This window comes from Leuciscus leuciscus, assembly GCF_965113295.1.
Source record: "Leuciscus leuciscus genome assembly, chromosome: 7".
NCBI lineage: Eukaryota > Metazoa > Chordata > Actinopteri > Cypriniformes > Leuciscidae > Leuciscus > Leuciscus leuciscus.
This window is the reverse complement of record NC_138731.1, coordinates 38,493,369-38,517,462: the sequence shown is the minus strand read 5'-3', so window position 1 is coordinate 38,517,462 and position 24,094 is coordinate 38,493,369. Positions and strand designations below refer to the sequence as shown.

General features: G+C 38.1%; 1 protein-coding gene across 4 annotated transcripts in view; it reads left to right on the top strand.

The window, feature by feature from the left end:
* The window catches only part of znf385b (zinc finger protein 385B), a 130,015-nt gene that overhangs the window by 13,023 nt on the left and 92,898 nt on the right, over positions 1–24,094 (top strand). For 2 of the 4 annotated variants that reach the window (XM_082176686.1, XM_082176687.1), the window contains exon 2: positions 15,245–15,562. In XM_082176686.1, coding sequence (XP_082032812.1) covers positions 15,247–15,562 — 316 coding nt within the window. In that variant the 5' untranslated portion in view covers positions 15,245–15,246. Of the gene's footprint in view, positions 1–14,770; positions 15,170–15,244; positions 15,563–24,094 lie in introns of those variants that run through there. The other 2 variants (XM_082176685.1, XM_082176688.1) reach the window with 2 other exon arrangements.

Below are 24,094 nucleotides of genomic sequence, written 5' to 3'. Positions count from 1 at the left end.
TTATGAATGCATGTAAAGAATGAAATGCTTGAATTCTTTCATTTATCATCTGCCTTGCTTATTTTTACGTGGAGTCCCATGTTTATTCGTTCTTGGAACATGAAGCTTAAAGATTATCTGTCCAGTGAGGACGCAAGTCATTTAGATTTGGAGTAATCTGATTGCATAGTAGGTACAAATTATAGCATAAAGGGCCACACAAGTAGGGTAACAGCCGGCCTTTGTAAGCCCCATCTCTCAGTTGATTGGTCAGCGATGGATTACTAACTCGGAGATAATTATGCTGGTAAATCCCAAATCCTGAATATGCAGCAGCTGTACAGACAAACATGGGCTTTTTTTTTGTGTGCTGTTATGATATTGAAAATACTTCCAGCCCCTTTTCCCCTCTCCTGCTGTGTTATGGTATGATTGTAAATCTCTTATGACTGGTAATCCAGTTGCATTTTCAGTACACAAATATGAGTGGTATTGCACTACGCTTCATCCTATAATCAAATGCCCTATTCCTGACCCACCTATAAAATATTGGGAAAACAAAGTTGAGGGGATTTGGCTGTGTATTATCTAACCAAGAAAGGATTTATGTATTTATTTATACAAAATTAAATAATTGTATAATTAAATTGAGGGTGAAATTTGCCTCCTTTTTCCCTTTTCCCCCCTCAGTTTTCTCTGTACTTTGTTTTTCAACTGTTTTTATTGCTTTGTCTTATTAACATGCTGTCCGCAGTCCATCCAGTATTGACACAGCGTGACTTACATCAAGTCACTGTTACTCTTTTCTAGACAAACTTTGAGCATTTTCTACCTGCCTCTGAGCTCTTTATATTGCAGCAACGTAAGCCTATTGAGGAAATGTCCACCTTGTCCTGCCTTTGGACCCTTTTTAATAATTAATCTGTCATCTTTGCTTACGGCACGTATAGTCAGACCAGGTTCATTAGAGGATGTCCCACAGCAAGGTGAGCCGAACCTTCTCATTTCACCTGAAATCTTTCGCTCCTTTAGACTCCGTCTGCTTCTCCCGATCACTCACTTGAAGGGATTGTTCATCCAAAAATGAAAATTTGCTCTTAATTTACTCACCCTCAGGCCATCCAAGATGTAGGTGACTTTTTCTTTTAGTAGAACAGTAAAGATGATTTGTAGCTGAAACCGTGGTCCTTGGTGATTCATATAATGCAAATCAATGGCTACTGTCACTCTGAGAGTCAAAAAAACATATACAGGTAAAACAAAATGAATATGGCTCCTGACGATACTTCTTATGAAGCGAAACGATCGGCCTGTGCAAGAAACTGAACATATTTACAAGCTTATTACCTGTAATCAGAGCGCGTTCACGACAGTCTGCAGCGCGAGCTTCCTAACGCATAATAACGTAAAAACAAGTCAAAGATTTTGAAAAAAATCTAAGAATTTAGTGTAGTTTATTGGAAACAAGTTCTAATATCAATTTTGTTTTTCATTATGAAAAATATTAATACAATTTTGTTTATTTGATGTTTACTAGTTTGCTGGTGACCAGTTTTCCTCTTTTTTTTTTTAATTTTTTAGCATAGCATCTAGCTAATGAAATATTTTTGAGCAGAACATGAAAGCAGAAATAAATTATTAAATAATACCCATTTCAGTGACTTTTACCTTTTTTTCATGACTTTTCCAGGCCTGAAAAACATCTGATAGTTCCAGGTTTTCCATGAGTGTGGGGACTGAATTGTGTGTTTTGTATCTTTGTTGATGCATGTGTGTGTGCAAGTGTATGTGTGTGTCTTCCCTCTTTCTTTACCCCCCCCCCCCCCCCCCCCCCCCCCCCCCAGCTCTCCAACCCCAGTAACAGGAAGTGCCATTAATGTTCCTCGGAGCCGTCTCCTTGCGTGATGGGGTGGTTTTTCTTCACACTGTAGGGCAAAAGGAGACATTTTTCTCCTACTTTTGCTCAGTGAGGGAGCTGACAGCCTGGTTCTGTCAGGCGATGAACTGTCAGGTAGAGTCTTTTCTCATTTTTCTTGCTCATAGAGCATATGTGGCTCTTATTCATCTGTAACGGCGTCACGTTCTTCTCCTGTCTTAAGCAGACTGTGAGCTTCGTGGCTAAATACAATAACCTTGACCTGCGTCAGGCACTTTGGCAGAACAGCCACACTACTATACTGGCCAAATGCAGTCTTGGATGTGGTGGCCAAATAAACACGATTAAGCTATTAGCATATTTGTTATTTACTTTTTCTCCTTTACTACTCAAAAATTACAATTTTATTCTGCTTAATTCAGCACAAAGTAAACTTACAGACTCTATTTAAAGTTAATTGAAAACAGGATGTGGGCGTGTCCAGTGAAATAAGCAGTGACTCATGCTGCAACTACCAACATGCATATGAATCGTGATTGGTTCTATTGATCATATTTCTTTATTTAATAATCTAAATATTAATATTAAATGAACACAATAGCATGTAGCCTTGCTTGAGGGTCTTATGTAGGAGTAAATTGCAAATAATAAAAAAAAATGAAAAAAATGATTATTTTATTGACAAATAACTGGTACTTCTGACATTCTAAGCGAAGACCGGAATGCAAAATCCTGTGTGGCCCATTAATTGAGTCTTGTTCACAACGCAAGGCACATACTAAGTGCTGTGACAATGGCATTATGTATTTTAACACTATTTTTTTGCTGCCTTGCAAGCACTGTCGTTTCCCTCATCAAATGCAGAGCTAGCCTCTGTAATACAATGCAGCGTTCAACTACAAATGTTTCTTAGCTTGCTCATATACCATTGCATTTTCGTCATCATCACCTTCTGCTCTAAATAGCTCAGCAATATTGACGTTCAACTAGTTGACGGATGCTGTCGTCAAGTTGATGTCCAGCCTATGAAACAGAACTCATCGTACACATATACCATTACACACTTGGGCAGACGTGGCCACAACTGCAAGGGCAGGCATGCTCGCAGCGGCTCCCTGCAACAGTAAACTCAAGACTGTAAACTCAATGCTGCTACAGCACACACGTGAATGCCGTGGGGACTCTAAGGGTGTAAACTGGAAATGTTTGTATCTCACACTGCTCTAGTTTCGAGGCCTGAGATGTGGTTGTTTTGTTGGGGAATGTGGAATCTGCTTTCAGGGGATTTTTTATTTTATTTTTTTAAGTGCATCTGGATCCCCATCATGGGTGATGATCTTAAGGGCAGTTCACACAAGATACATTATTGTGTGTGTGTGTGTGTGTGTGTGTGTGTGTGTGTGTGTGTGTGTGTGTGTGTGTGTGTGTGTGTGTGTGTGTATTTATATACTGACCCCAAACACTAAGTGTAAACAGGAAATGAACAGAATATTCATCTGAATTCATTATTTAATAATTTCATTATTTATTTAATGAAAAACGAATTATTCAATGACTAAATACTTAACTTTTAGTCATCTGAAAGTTAGTCATCTGAAATACAAAAAACATCTGAAAACCCATCTCTTCCGTGAGCACTTAACCTTATAAAAAAAAAACAGAATATTAATCAGATTTTTTTTTTTTAAAAGAACTGCTTGAACGAATGATTCAATGACTAAATACTTAACTTTTAGTCATTAGAAAGTTAGTCATCTGAAATACAAAAAACATCTGAAAACCCATCTCTTCTGTGAGCACTTAACCTTACAAAAAAAACAAAACAAAAAATCCTTCCCCTTCCCTTTAAAACCTCACTTGTCGGGTTTATGCTACTCTGAATAATGCCTGAACTTTGTTTTTTGACTCGCTTAATTTTGTCCTAATCTGTAAGTCGCTTTGGATAAAAGCGTCTGCTAAATGACTAAATGTAAATGTAAACTTGTTTCATTACTGGGTGAGTCAGCATTTTTGAACGAATCTCTTGAATGAATGATTCAATGACAAATACATTTTTTAACGGTCACGTGTCACCACCTGCTGGCGTGACAATGTAATCGATACAATCTTTATTTTAATCGGCAATGACTTTCAAAAAGTGATCGCTTCCGTAGACATCAGTGTATCCGAGCTATATACTTTTATCCCAGTTCTTCTGTGATATGATGAATATTTGTAACAGAAATAACGATATTGTGTGGTTGAAAAGACTGTTTGTGAAGCTGTTTCATACCTACGCATGACATCTGCTTTCTCTGGGTCAGTGGCTGCACCAACTCATATGAATGTTCTGGTGTGATTTTGTCAAAGGTTTAATAGACACAGGCGAACCGTTTTCATTTAGTAATGTTTCAGTTTTGTCTGCGCGTTCTAGACTAAACCCACAATAATTTTCAAAATACTGTTGTTGTGTCACGGAATGTAGTTTTAAGAGTTTTCAGGCGAGAATGTAGTGGTCTAAACCTCAAATCTGTGGTTTATTTATAAAAATAGCACCTATTCTAAAATGTGAAGTTTTTGTAATTGTGAGGTCCGGCTTTGTAAATTCGACTGTATCGTTTGCTTTGTCTTTTTTCTTATTGTACAATCTTCCTATTGTAAAAATATTTCAAAATGTAATTCAAAGCTGAATTATCAACATCATTACTCCAGTCTTCAGTGTCACATGATCCTTCAGAAATCATGATAATATTTAGATTTTTTTTCTTTTTAAATCAATGTTAAAAACAGTTATTCTGCTCAACGTTTTTGTGGATTTATTTTTCCTTTTCTTTTTCTTTTCTCGCTGGTTTGTTGTAGACTAGTTCACCCTGTCAGAGGTCAACACGTTCATTCTCTGTGTACAGTCAAGCAAGAACTCCTGGAATTGAATTTGGTTTTGTGTGAGTTTATGAATGCGGCTAATGTGTGGGGAGAGCTGGCACACTGTGAGGTCTGAATAGAATGTTGGACATGAGCTTTGGTCTGACAGAATAAATAAAACTGGTTAAAATACAACTTCACCTCATTTTCAGTTTAGGTTTTTTCTTTAACAAAACAACAGTTGAACATCTGTTGATCTGATGATCCACAGTGTTCGTATTTAACATAGAATATTCCTTAATACTTAATAACAAAACTTAATACACTCACCTCTGGCTGATAACAGAATATTTCCTAAATTATAACATTGAAACAAACATTTTCTGTAAAGTTGCTTTGAAACAGTATGTATCATGAAAAGCGCTATACAAATAAACTTGAACTTCAGAGTCTGAATGTTGCCCTAAATCAAGGTAATAGAAATCATTCAAATTTTCCCTGTTTTCTCATGAATTTCATTTGTACTTTCCTCTTGAACATTCTGAATGCATTTCTACCTCATCTGGGTTGGAAAGACCAGTCTTATGTTGAGTCTAACCATGCTCTGGCAAATGTCAAAAATGTCACACTTTCCCATTCAGATTGCCCTCTGAGAAAGCACCCACAAATGTTGTTGTTTTCCTTAGATGTGCCAGCTGAACCAAGAGAAAGGTTTATTGAGGTCTAGACTATTTAAGAGCATTCCTTTCAGACGGTGAAACATGTGCATGACAAATGTCAGTAGGTGTCCAAAGCAGTAGTGTCCTTTCCTCTTGTTTGCTCTCTCTCCTTAGATTTTATTGCATGAATCAGCCACAAATGTTGTTGTTTTTCTCAGACATGCCAGCTACAGCAGGAAAACCAAGTCTAAATTAGTCAAACGCACCAGACACATTTCCAGACGGCCCAGTGCGTTGATACTTAGTCACAAAATGTGGGAAAACACGATTACTCTGCTTTACCATCAGGCAGCTAGTCATAAAAATACATACTTTGTTTGGACCAAGATGAAGTCTTTACACAGTAAGTCTGCAGTGAGAGGGTGAGATTACATGGAAATGGTGTGTGAGATGGTTTTTATAAGCGGCGCATGAGCTGTGTTTCCAAGTTGGCATCATGGTGCCCAAAGGCCTGCTGTGTGCTTCAGCCGCTCATCTCACATTCAATCATAGAGTTGGGAATCGAAAACCAATTTCTTTTTTTGAAGAAATACTGTGACCAAAATAATTTAAAGTTAAGTTATGTTAATAGTGTTACTAGTGTTAGTTTAGTTAGCAGTAACTCTTTCTGCAGGTTACACTGTTACACCAAGTAGCATGATTATGAGTGATTCATCGAATCGTTTAGTGATGCACCGGAAAAAATCCTGTTCGATTTTTGATTAAATTGCCTATATTTGGCGTTGATCCGTTTTCAACAACAAATATAGGCAAATCCACGGACAACTAAACAGGCATTAGGACGAATGTAAAGAGGGCGCTTGAGACGCGCACAACAAGTCTGCCATAACATCAATGAAAAACATTACTGAAGGCTACATATTATGCACTATATTATGCAGAAATAGTGTGTGTGTGTGTGTGTGTGTGTGTGTGTGTGTGTGTGTGTGTGTGTGTGTGTGTGTGTGTGTGTGTGAGAGAGAGTGTCTGTCAGAACCTGCAGCTGCTGTGTGACGCGCGTTCGCTGCGAGCGTATCGTGACGAGATGGACATAATTCCCTATTTTCGTTTTCGAAACTTGTGTTGGTCGGTCTGATCGATTGTGCAATAAGTGACAGCCCTCTGACAATCTTTGATAGGCAAACGCGTGATAACAGCTCGACCGTGAGTGAAACCCAAGCGCTTGCGCATGGATGGGAGGGGCGCGCTTGACATTCATTTTCGGTTTATATTTTCGGCTGGCTTTTTTATTTCGGCCCGAAACCGATAATGCCATTTTCGGCCGAAATTTCGGTGCACCCCTAGAATCGTTCAAAAACACTCTTTTGGAATGAAACCAGTTACTGTATTTTTGAGTGAGTCATTAGCCGCGTTTCCACTGTCGGGCCAGGGCCGGGCCGTGCTAGTGCGTGCCAGGGCCAGTCGCGTTTCCACTGTCACTTCCGGGGCTTGATCGGGGCTTACTCGGGGCCAACGGCCAGGATTTCTGGCCCGTCGAATACCTTGGGCCAGAGCGGGCCAGCTCGGGCTAGAGGAGTGGTTACGAACAGAGGCGGAGTTTACCTGAGTCGAGAGACGGCAGCGCCGGATAATTCTGTCAGCATTAAAGACTTTTAAAATAATTTAACTCGCGTTCATGTTTGAATGCCTTGTGTTTGTGATGCAAAAGACTATGCGCCTGAATGAACATCATAATTCCCGCTGAAATGGGTGAGGTTGTATGACGTTTGATCCAGGAAGGCGTGTTAAGGGCGGGGTTTAGGGCAGCGCTGCAGGGCTAATGGCCCGGCAGTGGAAACGCAAGCCCGGTGCTTGAGGCCCGAGGCCACTGGCCCGGCTCGGCTCGCTGTTAGCCCTAGCCCGGCCCTGGCCCGACAGTGGAAACGCGGCTATTGACTCATTCATTCAGCTGACTCATTCATAAACACTAAATCGTGAATAGTTAACTGGAATCAGAATCAGATTCAGTTTCCTTACAGTTCCCATTCATTTCCAAGACTGCATTTATTTGATCAAAGATGCAGTAAAATGTAATAATATTGTGAAAAATTATTACAATTTAAAAAAGTTTTCTATTTTTATATATTCAAAATGTAATTAATTCCTTTGATGGCAAATCTGAAAACAGACAGTAGTGTCATTAATCATATGATCATTTAGAAACCATTGTAATGTTCTAATATTTGATGTTGAAGAAACATTTCTTCTTATTTTCAGTGATGAAAGCAATTGTGCTGCTTAATATTTTTGTGGATTTTTTTTTTCTGGATTCTTTAATGAATAGAACATTGTAAAGAACAGCATTTATTTGAAATTGTAATTTTTTTGTAACATTCTAAATGTGTTCACTGTCACTTTTGATGCATCTTTGCTAAGTTTTCTAAATAAAACTATTTATTTCTTTAAATATGAATAAAAATGAAATCTTACCAACCCCAAACTTTTGAATGGACTGCATTTATGTAGTGCTTTCACAGACCTATGGCCACCAAAGCGCTTTACATATAGCCTCACATTCACCCATTCATTCATGCAAGTCAGCCATGCAAGGCGCCATCCAGCTCATCGGGAGCAACTGGGTTTAGGTGTCTTGCTCATGGACACCTTGGTCAGGTGGAACCGGGGATTGAACCACCAACCGGTTTGTAGACAACCTACATGAACCACTGAGCCACTGCCGCCCCAATGTAATGTTGTGTAATGTAATGTAGACCTAAGAATAGCTGTGCGGACAAGCATGGGCCTGTACCCTTTCATAAGTGATTCTCTCTTTCTCTAATTCTGTTTCTTATTCTCAATCTATCCCTCTTCTGATCTCCATCTCACTTGTCATCTTTTTTCATCTCAATCTCCTTCACTCCTCCTTTTTTACATATTTTCTTCAATTCCCTTGTCACTCTCCCTGTCTCTGCCTTTTATCAGCTTTCTTCTCCATGGATCTTTTTGGTAATGAGTGGTAAATACAGTCATGTCTCATCACCGTTATTTATAGTCTGTCTGAGAGAGTGTGTTCATGCGATAATCTATTTCATTTTCTCTTGGCTAGTTTTTCTTCAATGATATGTTGTCTGTTTTTAGGGAATTAGGGAAGTTGAAAGTACCGTTACCAAGTTAAAAATTAAAAGTCCTAAAATAAAAAAGCATCAGTAAGTCTCTCATTACAACACTTTTTGGGTAGAAACATCCGTATAAGAGGTTAATTATGAATGTTCTGCTTTATTGAGTTATTGCTGTGAAGCTGAGATGGATAATGTAGCAGGAAATGTTCCTTTCCTCATAGTTAGCTTGTCTGTGCTGGATCTGAGAGGTCACTCATCGGGAACGCGGCTGTATGTAACCGGCGGAGCAGGTGCAGTGATATCAGAGCCCTTTGTAGGCAGATTTTCCTCTTGTATTTCCACACACTTCAGCATTGTCAAAGACCCCCCATCAACACAACCTATCCGATGCTCCACTTAACTGCCTGTATGTCTGTTCTGTCAGGGCCAGTGGATATTCTTTTGACAACATTGAATCATGCCACAAGGTCAGACACATGCCGACATATGTCTGCTCAGCTCAAAGTCTTATCAGCGCAAGTATTTTCTGTACAAAACTGCTTATATAGTGGATTGGTGTAAATGGCTATATATAATATCCACATGCTCTGGTCAAAGGCACATTGAGGACATCTGTGAACAGCTTAGCAATTGAGACTCTCCAGTTCTTACCTGACACTGCTGTAAGCTGTCGACCGTCCATTAACAGAGCTCTTCCTGTCCAGATGTTACGCATGTGAGTGCCAAGCCCCCCCTTGCGTGTGACAGACGCACACGGAGTGGAAAACTTTCACATTCATTTTCTTTTTCTGTGTTTCTGCTAAGAGCTTCCAGTGAAAGGCATTAGCGCGGAATTGGGCTGCAGAAACACGTTAGCGACCTTTCCATCTGTGAGATTCTCGCTGTGGGTTTTGTAATGGGCCATAAGTTTGAAATAGGCACGGCTGACCGGGTGCGACAGGAGCATCTCTCCATACGATCCCAAAGAGAGCTTTGAAGTAATTCCTTACTTTTCTGATGTGCTTTCTATCATTTATTCTGTGTCCTAACCTGGCTAAATGTGAACAGGTTTTGCTGTAGTTGTGTCTGTGTGATTAATTTACCACTAAAAACATTTTTTTAAACGGCTGATCAGTTTTATAAGACAAATGTTATGTTCAGTAATGGATATGCAGATCTTTTTCAGCTGTTTGACTAAGCAATAAATAATAATGAAAACTTAATCTGCATTATGAATATATCAATTAAATTATTATTAATAATTGAATAATTGTTTTTATTATTATTCATTAAACCATTTGTAATTATGCAAAATATCTGTTAAAATCAAATCTCGATCTTTCTGTGGTTTCTAGGTCTTGAATATATTCTGTGTTTTGTAATTAGTGGTGTGCATAAATAGCAGTAATTGCTAATTAAAGCATATTACTATTGTTAATACACAGGATTGCAATTTTTATAAGAAGTTGTGGCATTACTTTTTAAGGTTCACTGACAAATCATTTGCAAGGATTCAATGATTAAACAATCAGTTAAATACTGTTATCTCCCAGCCTGCAAAGACAGAGGGTTTCTGATTGGCTAAAATGTTTACAAACCTTAGTTCCTTCGCTACCAAAATGTGATGCAATTTCCGGAAAGGGAGCATAGTGAGTGTCGAGGCTCCCTGTTATTTTGCGGTGCATTGTGGGATTTTTCAAGGTGCGAACGTTCCAGTGCACTGGAAGGATTTTGCTATTGAGAAATCCCTTAAAATGACCAACTCCCTGATCAGTGCCATGACTACTGAACTAGGGAGCTGATTGAGATGCTCCCAGAGACAGGTGTGATTTCGTTTCCATCTCTATTTTTCTCCTTCCATCTCTATTTTCTATTTTCTGTCTTCTACCTTCTATCTTCTCTCTCTCTCTCTGGTCTCTAAATGAACAGTGGTTTTTTGTTAATGTTGCTATTTTTATTCAACTCCCACAACCTGGCATAGAACTCAATATCTGGGTAAAGCTGGTAATTAAGACCAAACTGTTATAGAAGCTAAGGGTGCCAAAGCATTAACATTTACCTTCTGTGGCTCTTAAATATGGCCTGCAGTGTATTCATCAGCACCTGCCCACACACAGGTCACCCATACAAGCTCTTTGCCAAGGGCCACAAACCATTATACTTGAGACTTGTGTTTTGTGCTGATTCCTGGTTCACTGTTGAACCACAGACGTGCCTCTATTGGATATTAGCATCTCTCAACAGAGAAGATATATTTTCTCACTGTTTTCTGTTTTTTTCACACTTCACTCTGATTCATTTGATATTTGATATGAGTTTTTCCTGTGTACATTCAGTGAGTGCAGTGCATTGCAAAAAAAACTAGATCGTTCCCATTATAATCAGCGAAGCTGTCTAGACTGGGAGCACCAATTCTGTCGTATCATGTCACAAGGCGAAGTGCCTTCAGTTAATGAATGGACTCTAGCTATTCTACATAGATACTGCAGATATGTACTGCTCTGAATTGGAATAAATACATCAAATGTATGTGTTTGTATATACAGTAAATACATATATAATATTAAATATCATTATAAATTATTAATAATATAAGATATATATCAAACTATATCTTAATATAGACATAAGATATTATCAGTTGCTTAATTTCTTTACTTAATTTTTGAAATGAGATAGCAAATGGGATGCAGAAATGCAGAATTTTATAGATAGATAGATGTAGCCTAATATTATATTAATTAATGTACAAATATTTCATATTATTTATGTATTATTCATATCACAGCCTTCTTTATTAGCTTCAGTGTAGGTATTGTATTATTAAAATAAGTTTGATTTAAAGAGCAATGCTCCTTTCTCTTCCTCTATTTCTTTTTCCTTCCTTGTTTTTTCTTTCTTTTTTGCATGCATGTGTCTCCCTGCATTACTGCCTACTTGACTGGAATGACCTGTGAGCACCTGATTAACTTCCTGTTGTCGGACCTCAGAATCTCACCATTGATTGCACATGGCATGCCTGAGCGCACAGCTCTCCATCTTAAAGCTGGAGGAGAAGGAGGAGAACAGTGGGGGGTTGTAGCTGGAAGTGTGTTTCACTTGAACATGAAAATAAGGGTTTCCTCAGCCGACAGTCTCACCTTTACCCTCAGGCATACAGCTGACATGACCACAGCATGACACTTATCATATCACATTTGTTTTAATGCAGTAATCACCTGACCTTTAAGAGGTAGATTATGAGAGAGAGAGAGACAGGTTAATAGCATGCGGATGTGTTAGGAAATGAATTGACGGTATAAATGTTCGAGAACCGTTAACTACTAAGCATTTGCAATGAAATTAACAGATAAATTAGTCAAAGATCTAATTTATTCAGCTTCCACATTCTGCATGCTAATATACAGTAGTGCATTTGCATTGAAGGTTCTTACGCTATTTTAAACCTCTCAGTGTGTCATATCTTAAAATTTGCATTTGCTCTCCTACAAAGTGAAACTTTACTTTTCACAATTTCGTGCAAAGGTAAACTTTATCATAGAACAATCAAATGTTTTTGACCTCTTCCCCCCTTTTAAATGGTCCACTTCAGTCTATATTTCTCTGTACTGGAGTGCTGTAATGGATGTTTTCTGGAAATTGCTACACTACACGTGAAGTATCAGGGTCAAAGCGCTCTTTATTTTTGCTGTATGGTATCGATATCCATTTTCCAGAAAGACCTTCAGAAAATGTCTGAGAAATGTTTGCACTTGTCACACAGTAGAACTGCTTCGTAAATTTCAAAAGGACATTTTCATAAAGTCACTCCGTTTCACTGATCAGTCACGATAATAACGTTTTATAGTTCTTGGCCTACTTTGATCTGTGATCTGCTTCAAGATTAACACATTTATGGCCTTATTATAGCAAGGACGTGTACAGAAGAGTTTAGTAATTCATTCTTTTAAATTTCTTGGTCCAAATTATGTTGTCTTGATTATATCGTCTGTTTGATCTGAAATGCATCGGCTGTTTCATTTAGGTCATGGGTCAGATTCACATCACTATTGTTATTTTGTACAGGTTTATGATAAAGGTTTTTACCCCCCAAAAAAAGTCATATCTAATTTTATATATTTTTTTATACCTTAAGGCAGGCAGTTTTACAAAAACTTTCCTGTACAGAAGGTCATTCCCTGGAGTGTGCAATTTAAAGAAATAAAACCGCATTGGCCTGAAGTTATCTTTAAATATTTTAAAGCTATGAAGCTATAAAGCTTTTCTATTACACTTACTAGGATTGTGTAAACACCTACATTTTATTTTATTTCTTATGTTCGAAATACTAACACACTATTTTTTTCAGAGTATAGCATGTGTACTGTGCAAAAAAACATATTTGTTTGCATGTACAGTAATGCCATGATGACCTACTATAATTGCCCTAATATGTAGTATAACTTCAGAGCACATTGCATGGAATAATATATCTCACAATGCAATGCGTTGACTTCTATTTCCAGAGTGACAAATGTGAGTGAGATTCAACCAGAATGAAAATCAGCAGTCTTTTTCATACAATTTTGGTTTCTAATGTTTATTGTGTGAAATAATGCCTTGGCTACCTATACCTTCACATGCTATTATTAAAAAGCGGTATACAGTGCATATTGTGCAGCATGTACAGTAATAGAGCTGCACGATTAATCGTTAAATGATAGCGATTTCGATTCAAACCCCCATGCAATCTTATTCCTAAATAACAATTTGCCTGTGTCTATTAAACCTTCGACAAAATCACAGCGGAACATTCAGATCTGCATTGGTGCTGCCACTGAGCCAGACAGAGCATTTATCATCAATGAAACAGCTTCACAAACAGTCTTTTTAACTGCACTGGATAATTATTTCTGTCTTAAAATAATTCAGATTATCATAGAAGTACTGGCTTAAAAGTTTATAGCTCGGATATAAATACTGATGTATATGGTAGTGAACAAAATAGTATAAAACACCTTTTGAAAGTAACTTGAGGCTTAAAATAAAGATTGTATCGATTACATCGTTACACCAGTAGGTGGCGACAAGTGACTGTTAAAAAATGTGTCTGTCATTGAATCATTCATTCAAGAGATTAATTCAAAAATACTATTTTCATCCAGCAATGAAACAAGTCAAGTCTTTATGAGTGAATCATTGAAACATACATTCAAACCGATTAAAAATTTAAATAAAATGTTTGTTAGAAACTATAGTAAATTACGTTATTTAGTTTAGTTGTCTGTTCAGAATCGTGATCTCTATTAAAAAAAAAAAAAAGAAAAAAAAGTGATTCTAAATGTATCCAGAATCGTGCAGCTCTATTATGTAAGCTTGCACTCAATGTGTTTGCACATTGATGTGACACAGGAGTGTTGGAGATGCCACTGGGGAAAAGTAGAGGACCCTGGCTGGTTGATTAGTTGACCGCTAAACCAACAGATGTGATGTGAACAGCCACGAACTGAGCATCACAGTCGGTTTACTTCCTCCAAACCCCAGGGCACGGACCGCACCACATATCTGGAAATCCTGCCTGCGTATACAGGTCACCAAAATCACTGCAGCTTCGTTTTTTTTCTCACTGGCCTCATTTCCACCACAAAGTAGAGCAAAGCTCAAGCTTAAGTAATAGCTAGGAGTTAGAGAAATAGATTCACAACATTGAAAGAAAGTGATTAACATCAGGGATTTCCACTTACAGTTTTTCTTTCTCTGAATACAATAGATTCATGAGAAAGTGTTAAGGAATGGAGGAGCTGAATGGCCCGAGAGGCAGGGGAAGTTAGAGGAAGTTTATCTGCAGGGATTATAGTGTGCATCTGCCCACAGAGATTACTGAGACAGTGTCAGGAGGATTACTGGACAGGGACCGAAACATGCTCGATGTGTGCAGCCTTTATACTCGCATACGTGTCTGGGTCATTTCACCCTAAAATGAAAAGGAAATGGAATTTTTATTTACTTAAAGAAAATCTCACCCCTCTATTCTCTCACACATGTAAACACCTGTACGTGAGCACAGCGAGGGATATTTCATCCTCAGTGTGCTCTTAAAAGTGCGGGAGCTGACTCAAATGGTATCTTTATGCTTCTTTATCCTCTATCATCCAGCCCAGGAACCCTGCAGCCGTGGCATTAGTGCAGACTGACCAGAAATGCAATTTTTGCAATTTTCAGATTAAAAACATCACCGTTTCCCAGAACTCATCATTCTCCTTTTGCAGCTATCCATTACACCGGCCATTTAATTGTAGAGCTCAAGAGGTCACGGCTCGTGGGGAGGCTTTATGTAATTTATTCACTCTTGCAGACCACCAAACACACAATAGCTTCCGCTGACATGCAAAGCCCCTCCTAGCTGCTCGTGCCCCCCTGGGCCGACTTTCTTCCTCCCATCCATGTTGGTTGTGTAAGACCCGTGGGCACGAGGTATGCGAGTCGGGTCTCTTCTAAAGGCAACAGATGGGCACAGGAGGTCAGTCCGTAGCTCTGTGCCCGCTCCACAAGTGGGGAAGCTTGGCTTGAGTGTACAGAGGGGAGGAGTCAGAGCTCAGCGAGAAGAGAACATTCAGCCACCCGTGTAGCCCACACAAGCGCTCCAGACATCCACAATCACACACGTTCCCGCTTCTCTACCTTGGTGGTTTTAGGATGTAAACTCTCCTCACCTGGTATTCAAAAAGCTCTGTGTGGGGTGATGTTGAATTCAGAAGGTGAGTCATCGCCAGTCCTGGTTTGGATTAAACACTTTCCATGCTTCTAACCCTCATCCTTTTGCTCTCCCGCAGGTATGAAGACACCCTTGAGTCCCACCCAGCTAATAGAAAATGGACAGCTGTGCTTCGCCATCGCAGGCTGCATGGAGGTAAAGGAGCCTAGCAATATAAACGCGGACATGCAGCTCCATCAGGAGAAGAAGAAGCTGCTCTACTCGCTTTGTGAAGTCTGCAACATCCAGCTGCACTCCGCCACGCAGGCCCAGGTCCACTACAATGGCAAGTCTCACCTCAAGAGGGTCAAACAATTGAATAAAGGAGAGCTGCCCACGGCAAGCGTCAGCTCGGCTTCCACTCCACTACACTCTCTCAGCAGCGGTGGCAGTCAAGGTAAGACCTCCTTAACCCAGGGGAGTGAATCCTCCAATGCTTTCCTCCATGCAGGCGTAAACAGCTCTGATGTTAATGCGCCCTGAGTTAGCATTTGACTCAGAGGGCCTAGCTTGTCATTTCTTGTGGCATTTTTAAAGAGGTGTCTTTATTAAAGCCATATAGTTCACTCAGAAATGAATATTCTGTCGTCATTTACTCCTCTTCATGTAATTTCCAAACCTGTATGACTTAATTTATTTTGTCAAACACAAAATAAGCCAAATTTTGGGTCTGTCAAGCTCAAAAATTACAAAAAGATTTCATAAAAGTACCACAAAACAGTCTATAATGACATGTTGACTTTGATTTCCAGACTTCTGAAGTCATACATTTCGTTCTGTTCCTTACACAAAGGAATCATTATTCACTGAAAATGAACAACCAATTTTGAATCAGTTGATCCAGTTCACAGAGCAATCTGGTGTGTGTTTCCCATAAAATAGCATAACTCGTTGGCATAACTATCATAGTACGGTGCATTGCATTGGAGAAATTAACTAGCATGTCACAAATGTTTCCCGCAATAACTTTGTCACACGTGCCATGTTGGTTCAACAATATAGAATTTTTGATAATGATGTCACACAGCTGCTGGATTAAAAGCTTCTGCAAATAAATTGGTTTGACATCATATTATTGCTGTAAATAATGAACATGGCATTATTTTCCTCAAAAGCATAATCTATTTAAGTCATACTAACAAGAAACTATGCTTGTAAACAGACAAGTCGAGAGCTGTAGTTCCAACCACACAAGTTTGCGATGCTGTTTGTGAATGTTCGTTGGAAATATGGCTTCTAGAAGCACAGAATCATTGAACTATGTTGATAACGACAGAACTTTTTACCATAGTTGGCTAATGATGCTAACGAACAAATCAAACTGATTTGAATCTCGATTTCGAATTTACTGAATCGCATGTTTACATGTTTATGGTCTGGTCATGGTCATGTTTATGGTCATGGTCTGTTGATCACACAAAATATTGAATGACTTCAGAAGACTCGTGTGGCAAGCATGGCGGGGCCGAGAGCTGTGGAAACGGAGCGGGCCGGAGGTGTGAGTGCTAATGGGTGTCACCTGCACACCACACTCATCTCGAGCCTCACGGAGGAGATCCTCATAACTCTCGGCCACGCCCTGCTTGCCACAACTCGCAACATAGTTCTCAAGTCATGATTTCGGTAAACTTTTATTATGCTTTTTTGTAATTTTGTAGGTCCAGTCCTTTTTCACTATGTTGAAAATAGTGGCCAGGATACTGTTTTTATAAAAAAAAAATGTTTTTAAAAATCCATACAGGTTTGGAACAACAATAAATGATGATGATGATGATGATGACAACCTTTAATTTCTGAGTGAACTATAACTTCCAAATCCAAGCTACCATTTAGTAAAGCAAGAAGCACACTTATTCCAGGCACAATCTCCCTGAAGAAACCTCAGGTTTAGTGTCTTGCTCAGGGGCACACCTGTGACACGGTCGTCTTTTGTGAGGCTTGAACAGGCAACCTTCCACTTTCAGGTCCTGAACTTTAGACACTACAGAGACCACTTACACCACTTCGTTGATTTGGTTCATAAAAAAACACAATTCGTCAAACACTTGAACTTAAATACATTCTAAATCTGAACAATTGTGGGTGTTACATACGAAAAACATCATATTCAAATATATTTTTTATATGTAAATTATGCACAAAATATCATAACACAAACATACGCACACAAAAACACTCAGCTAGAGAACATTTAAAATAACTCTTGCAGTCATTGGGGATTTTTTGTCCCGGAGCAGTACTGAGGCTTGTGCATCATTTTTGTAACCTCTTGGGAGTCTCTGACAAATAATGGATTTTTTATTTATTTTTTCTGAAGTATGCTTTTCACGTGGACTTTCAAGGATAATGTGTGTCTTTAACAGGCCTGTGGTGGTGCTGGCATGTGTAACTGGTGCGAATGGCAGCAACTGCACTTGACCAGTAAGTGACAGTTTATCAGTGTGTTCACAGTCTGGTTGGTGGGTGGAACTGTTGAGACTAAAAAAAGAAAAAGAACCTGTATTAATGGCTCATTCAGTTTATGAATAGGATCCAGATGCATACCAGGTTACCTCTTCATATTTAAACAAACACGCTCTTGTTTTGCATGTTACCTGGGAAACATTTTGGGTTGCTTTGATGCAAGATGGGCAGAGGATCTGTGAGAAGTTGGTGCTGGACTGGCAGGCGAGACTGTGGCTTCCAGTGCAGTGTCAGAGCGGTGGTGACCAAACTTTCATTAGATTGGTGGAAAAGTAGCATACAGGCTACAGACATTAGACAGACCTGGTTGGACTCCATGGGAAAACTTTGCCTCTTTTGAAGGGGCGGCCTAAGCAAAATGGAATTTTTTGTTCAGTTTGAAGAGCTTATTGCACTATTAGAAGGTCTACAATGTCATAGTGAATTTCATGACTTTATGAATGCTGGTAAAATAATCTGTGTGCTTTCGCTTATGAAGAATCACAGATATGGTATTTTCCCACCATGACGTTACTCTACTATTAAACGTAAGAGAAGTGTAGACAGTGAAATCTTTGGGGAGTGAAAACTTCTTTTAAATCCCCTAAATTATCATACCGTTTGTGATGGTTGATGAATTGATAATCTAATATAAATTAGAAACATGAATGTCTGTTTGATGTTAGCTAGGCTATACATTTTTTCACATAAGAAATTAGAGACTGGTAGGGATGGGAATCTGGCCACATGATATTATATTGACATTTCTGAGCCACAATGTGATATTATCATGATTGTTTATATTTACACTTCACAAAAGTTTGTGAATTCTTTATTATTTTCTTTAGCAAGGATGCATTAATTGATCTAATGTTATGTATTAAAATAAATGCTGTTCTAATGAACTTTTGATATCAAAGAAGTTTCCACAAAAATATTAAGCAGCACAACTGTTTCAATACTGATAATAAAAATGTTATCTTTAGCAGCAAATCAGCATATTAGAATGATTTCTGAAGGATCATGTGACACTGAAGACTGGAGTAATGATGCTGGAAATTCAGCTTTTTCATCACAGGAATAAATTACATTTGAAAATATATTAAAATAGAAACTGCAATAATATTTTACAGTATTAATGTTTGTACTGTATTTTTGATTAATGCAGCCTTGGTTAGCATAAGAGATGTAACACATTTAAAACAAATCTTACCATAACCAACCCTAAACTTTTTAATGGTAGTGTAGTTATGCGAAGCATATTGCAAGCTTTTGTGAACTTGTTTTTTTATCATCTGCATTGGATTTTAGTGTTTCTTGATAGATACATGTATATGAGGTTCATGAGGTTAAATATCACAATATTTTAAACTGATTCCCCCTCCCCCTCCCCAACCCTAATATAAATATTTGTCAACCGTTGGTAAATCAACATAGGCAATGTGTTTTGTTTATGCTTTTAAGCTGCATACACTCTGTCAACTATGATGTATGGGTTGCTGTTATTGCTGGTGGAAGAACCTATGGTGGAGTCTGATATCAAATTGTGAATGAGTCAAGACACACCCCTCAGTTTCTTTGATTTTCCAGAAACTGTCCAAAAGAGAGTGCGATCAATGCATTTGCAAGTAGCTGTATAGTGAAATTCTGTTCAGATTTAATATGCAGTTTTCAATTTTTCTGTAATGAATTTGGTTATCAAATGCAATTTCCACTCCTGTAAATAAATAAACTCATAACCAAACTCTGTGTGAACAGAACACGATTAAGCACTCAGAAGGGGTTTTACAAGCATATTTATCAGCAGTGTGAATATGGCCATCACGTTTCTCTCGAAATGAGGAGATTGTCATGTATAACTTGATGCAAGTGCGTAGTTTGCCTGTGTTTGTAAGTGTGTCATCAATTTTCGTTTGTCAGCTAATACTTTTAGCTGGTGTTATGTACTGTACGTCAGCCCATATGTGCGTGTGAATGTAATAGTGATTTATTTAGATTATCTTTTTAAATATATGGGTGTGTGAAAAGCAGAGGTGATGTTTGATCTTCCCCACACAGCTGCTGCTCAGGGGATGTCACGTGTTTTCATCTCTCTCTCTCTCTCTCTGGGAGCATCTCTAGTGTTCCATGGAGCTTCAATAAACAGCAATAAGAGCTGCAGGGGCTGGTGTATTTAAAGCAGTCATCTGTAAACGCCTCAACTGCTATTTAAAATAATAGGTTAGCTAGTACTGTGCCAAAGAACCTTAATGTGTTTCTTAAAACCTTAAAAATATTTTTGTTCTTGTTTTGCCCGTAAAGCCATAATTTGGACAAAAAAATATATAATTGTCGTGAAGCACATTTAAAATAATGAAAACATTTTCTACATTTTTATGTTGCACACAGATCATATTGAATGTATTTTGAATATTTCAAAAGAATTTGCATGTTGCATAAAGAAAATGAAGCTTTGTAGGACAATTGCTATTTTTAGCATTATTTAGACATTATTAGACATTGTTTTATAACAACTGAGTACTCCCCTGCACCCTTCCCCCCAATATGCAATATATTCCTTTTTTTTATGCTTTTTTTTTTTTTGTAGGAAAACAATGTAACAATCTTAAAGGGATACTCCACCGTTTTTTCATATTAAACTATGTTATTCCCTTAACTAAGACGAGTTGATACATACCTCTCTCATCTCAGTGCGTGCACTTAATCGCTCTGGTGCGCGGTGACACTCTGATAGCACTCAGCTTAGCCCAGTATATTCAATGGTATCTAACAGCAATGAATTTAGAAGTGACCAAACACATCAACGTTTTCCCTATTTAAAAAGTTACACGAGTAGTTATACGACCAAGTATGGTGACACTATTGACAGAAGTGAGAGGAAGAGGATCAGGCGTGACTTTTTACTGCGCCGAGTCGAATTACTCCCAAAAGTGCTATTCTGCCATACATTATAGTTATCCTTTTTAACCCGCTTAGAAAAGCGGCACGTTTTATTTTGTATCACCATACTTGGTCGTATAACTACTCATGTAACTGTTTTTAAATAGGGAAAACGTTGATGTGTTTGGTCACTTCTAAATTCATTGCTGTTAGATACCATTGAATATACTGGGCTAAGCTAAGTACTATGAAAGTGTCGCCGCGCACCAGAGCGATTGAGTGCACACACTGAGACGAGAGAGGTATGTATCAACTCGTCTTAGTTAAGGGAATAACATAGTTTAATATGAAAAAACGGTGGAGTATCCCTTTATGTATAAATAGTTATGTGTGTGTATATTATATTATATTATATTATATTATATTATATTATATTATATTATATTATATTATATTATATTATATTATATTATATTATATTATATTATATTATATTATATTATTTATCATACTAACATAACATAAACATGGTTCCTACGCAGTTTGGAAAAGTAATTTCCAGGCCTGGATAAGCATGGGGGTAAAAACAGTATGGGAAAAAAATGTGTTTCAAGACTATTGCACATATTCGGTTTTCTAAAATATAAAATGAGGAATTTCTAAAAAATAAATTGATCATACAAGCAGTGTGTTTTCGTGGCAAAAATGTTGTGATCCTTTAGTGATTTTAGAATCAGAATGAATGAATTCCAAGCGCACATTTTCATTACCCAAAACTGTTTGTCTTTACCTTGAGCAAGTCTCTCTTAAACTTCACTAAAACGATTGTGCTCGTGCCACTCAAACCAGCAATAGATAAGGGAGCAAACAGTCATCTAAATCAGACTGTACTTTGCTATTTGGTGATCGTGCAACACTAAACCACGTTTACAGTATCAAACTGATGTGTCAAAATTTGAGTCTGAAAAAGTATGGAGTTTTTAAATGGAAAATGTGAAGGAATCCTGCATAAATCTCTCATGCTCACTTTATCTGTTGAATAGCTTCTGTGTTTGTAAAATGAAGTCAGAAGAGCGTCTGTGTTTGTGATTGATTGAGCCCGTTTGAGTTGGACACTGGTGTCAGTGGCTCTGAATCTTTAAGCAGGCTGCTCATTATTTGCTGTAGTCTGAGCCGGACATATGTAATTACAGCAGGGAGGATGTGCTGCGCTTTACTGTGGTGTCCTGTTGACTGACAGTAGATCAGGTCTGTTGAAGAAAGAAGCTCAGCTCGCTCCTCACATCTGTGCGCTGACTTTGATGGATTATTGAGAGCATTTCTGCCAACGTGGCACCTCATTTACTCACTACATACTGAGTACATTTCTGTAGTCTGTGCATGTGTGTGACCATGTATCATGCTCTTGTTGTGGTCAGAGCACTAGTGACCACTAGATGGCAGTGCTATCATCTTGAAAACGTTTTCATCATTATGGCCTGCAGAGTTCATTGCAGGTGAAGATGATCATATTTTTAACTAAGATTAATGATATTTGTAAACATAATAACCTGTCAAAGTCTTGCAGAGTTATATTTCCAATTTCTGTTCCCTTTCACCATCATTTCCGTTCCACTCTTGACACTCCCACTGATAAAGTGGCCAAAAAGTATAATGACTAATGACATGAATAAGCCAGACAAATTCCCTCTTCCTGTTCTTTGAATCATCATAGCTCACGCCTGTCTACTCTGATTCTGTCAGAACTACCTCAGATTAAAACAAACATAAGCTACATTCACAGCGCAGCCGAGTGCGGTTCAAATGTGTTTTTCCCTCATCATATGTGTCACAGATCCGGGGGCTTTTTCTGATGATATTGTGGATCACTGTCAGAAAAAGAAAATGTGCACAATTTGTTCCTTTAGGGGTACTAGCTTGCCACTGGTTACTTGTCATCTTTGTACCTTATTTACCCCTAAAAGGTGCATATTAGTATGTACCATTAAGGTACTACTATGAACCTTTTAGAAGTAATTATGGTACAAATATGTCCCTTTTAAGATTACTGCCTTAGTGACAAGCTGTTGTAACCTTAAAGGCAAAATGTTTGCCTTCAGTCTGACTTTTTCAATTTTGATCAATTCAATTTTAATTTTTTATTACACAGAATGGTGCAAAATGTACAGTATTTGTAGATTAACATGATGAACATTTAATTATAAAACAGTTAGTGCCAGTACTTCATTCTGAATGCAATAATTTTACATATATACTTAACTGTTTAAAAGTTTTAGATCATGAATGTTTTGAAAGTCTCACCAAGGCTGCAAAAAATAATATTTTTATAAAAGCTACTTAAGTATCCTATAATTGAATTAAGACCTAATCCTGGTTTAATCTAATCCCTGTATGTGAAACCAGGCCTTAATGTCTTTACTGTCGTTTATAATCAATTTAATGTATCCTTGTTGAATTAAAGTATATTTAAAAAAAAACAGAACTGACCCCAAACCTTTCACCAGTGAACAGTAGAAGTGTTGCTTGTTTAGACAAGCCAAATTATCACTCATGCAAACAGTCAGGCTGAAATTTGTTTGCATTTTATGTCAGTTTAACTTGAACATTTTCATGATTCATAAGCCTTGCAGAAAGATGCTGACATACATAGTCAAATTGTAAAATTCATTGTGTGTGAATGCTTTTACATCGTCCCACTTTTCCTGGTTCAGATCACGCTTCCATCCATCCTGTACTTTTGAGGCTCCATAGAATGTATTATTTAAATTTTGCCCCTTTTTTGCCTCCCGCCCTCATAATTAATCAGCATGCAATTTGACACCAACCTCCACTGCACAATGTGCACATAAGCTTCACGGGCATTGCCTCACTGTATTTGTTTACCTCCAATGAAAGTGTCAGTGTAAGGTATTTTATGCAGGCGGGTCAGTTTAGGTCATCTGTTCAAACTGGTGTTATAGGCCACATTTAAAAGGTAATGTAAACAACCTCACAAAAGAACATTAGATTTTAGACAAAAATGTACGTTTTTTTGTTGTTGTAAATAAACTCATTTGTGAAACTGCTTGAATTATGCAGCGTGTTGATGAATAAATGCCATAAATCATTTGAGAGTCGTCTGCCGTCTGGTGAAATGCGGGCGCCTCACAGTGATGTAGTCTCAGTTGATGAGTCATGACGTGTTCGTGAGGTACGACCATCGCCAGAATGAAACTTTAATGGTCCCTGTTGAAAGATTTATACTATTTAGAGCAGCAGGGGTGTGAGGCGGCGTTCTCACATGATGTTTTGAATACGGCCCTCACCTCAACCTGGGAAAATTAGGCTCTCAGAGTTAAGCTGTGAGAGCTTGTCGCCCTGGGGGCTTCCCTCATGAACATATGCGTTTTACACATACCATTAACATGCATCATGTTTCCGGATAGTACAGTATGTGGATTTTCTTAAGTGTACCTTAGAATCCAATGCATGTCCATTGGATAAAGACCTGATCTAACTTCCCCGCACAAAATAATGATAAAAAAACGTATACATCTCCTTCTTCTTCTTCACCTCCTTCTTCTCCTCCTCCTCCTCCTCCATCTTCTTCTTTTTCTTATTCTTCACC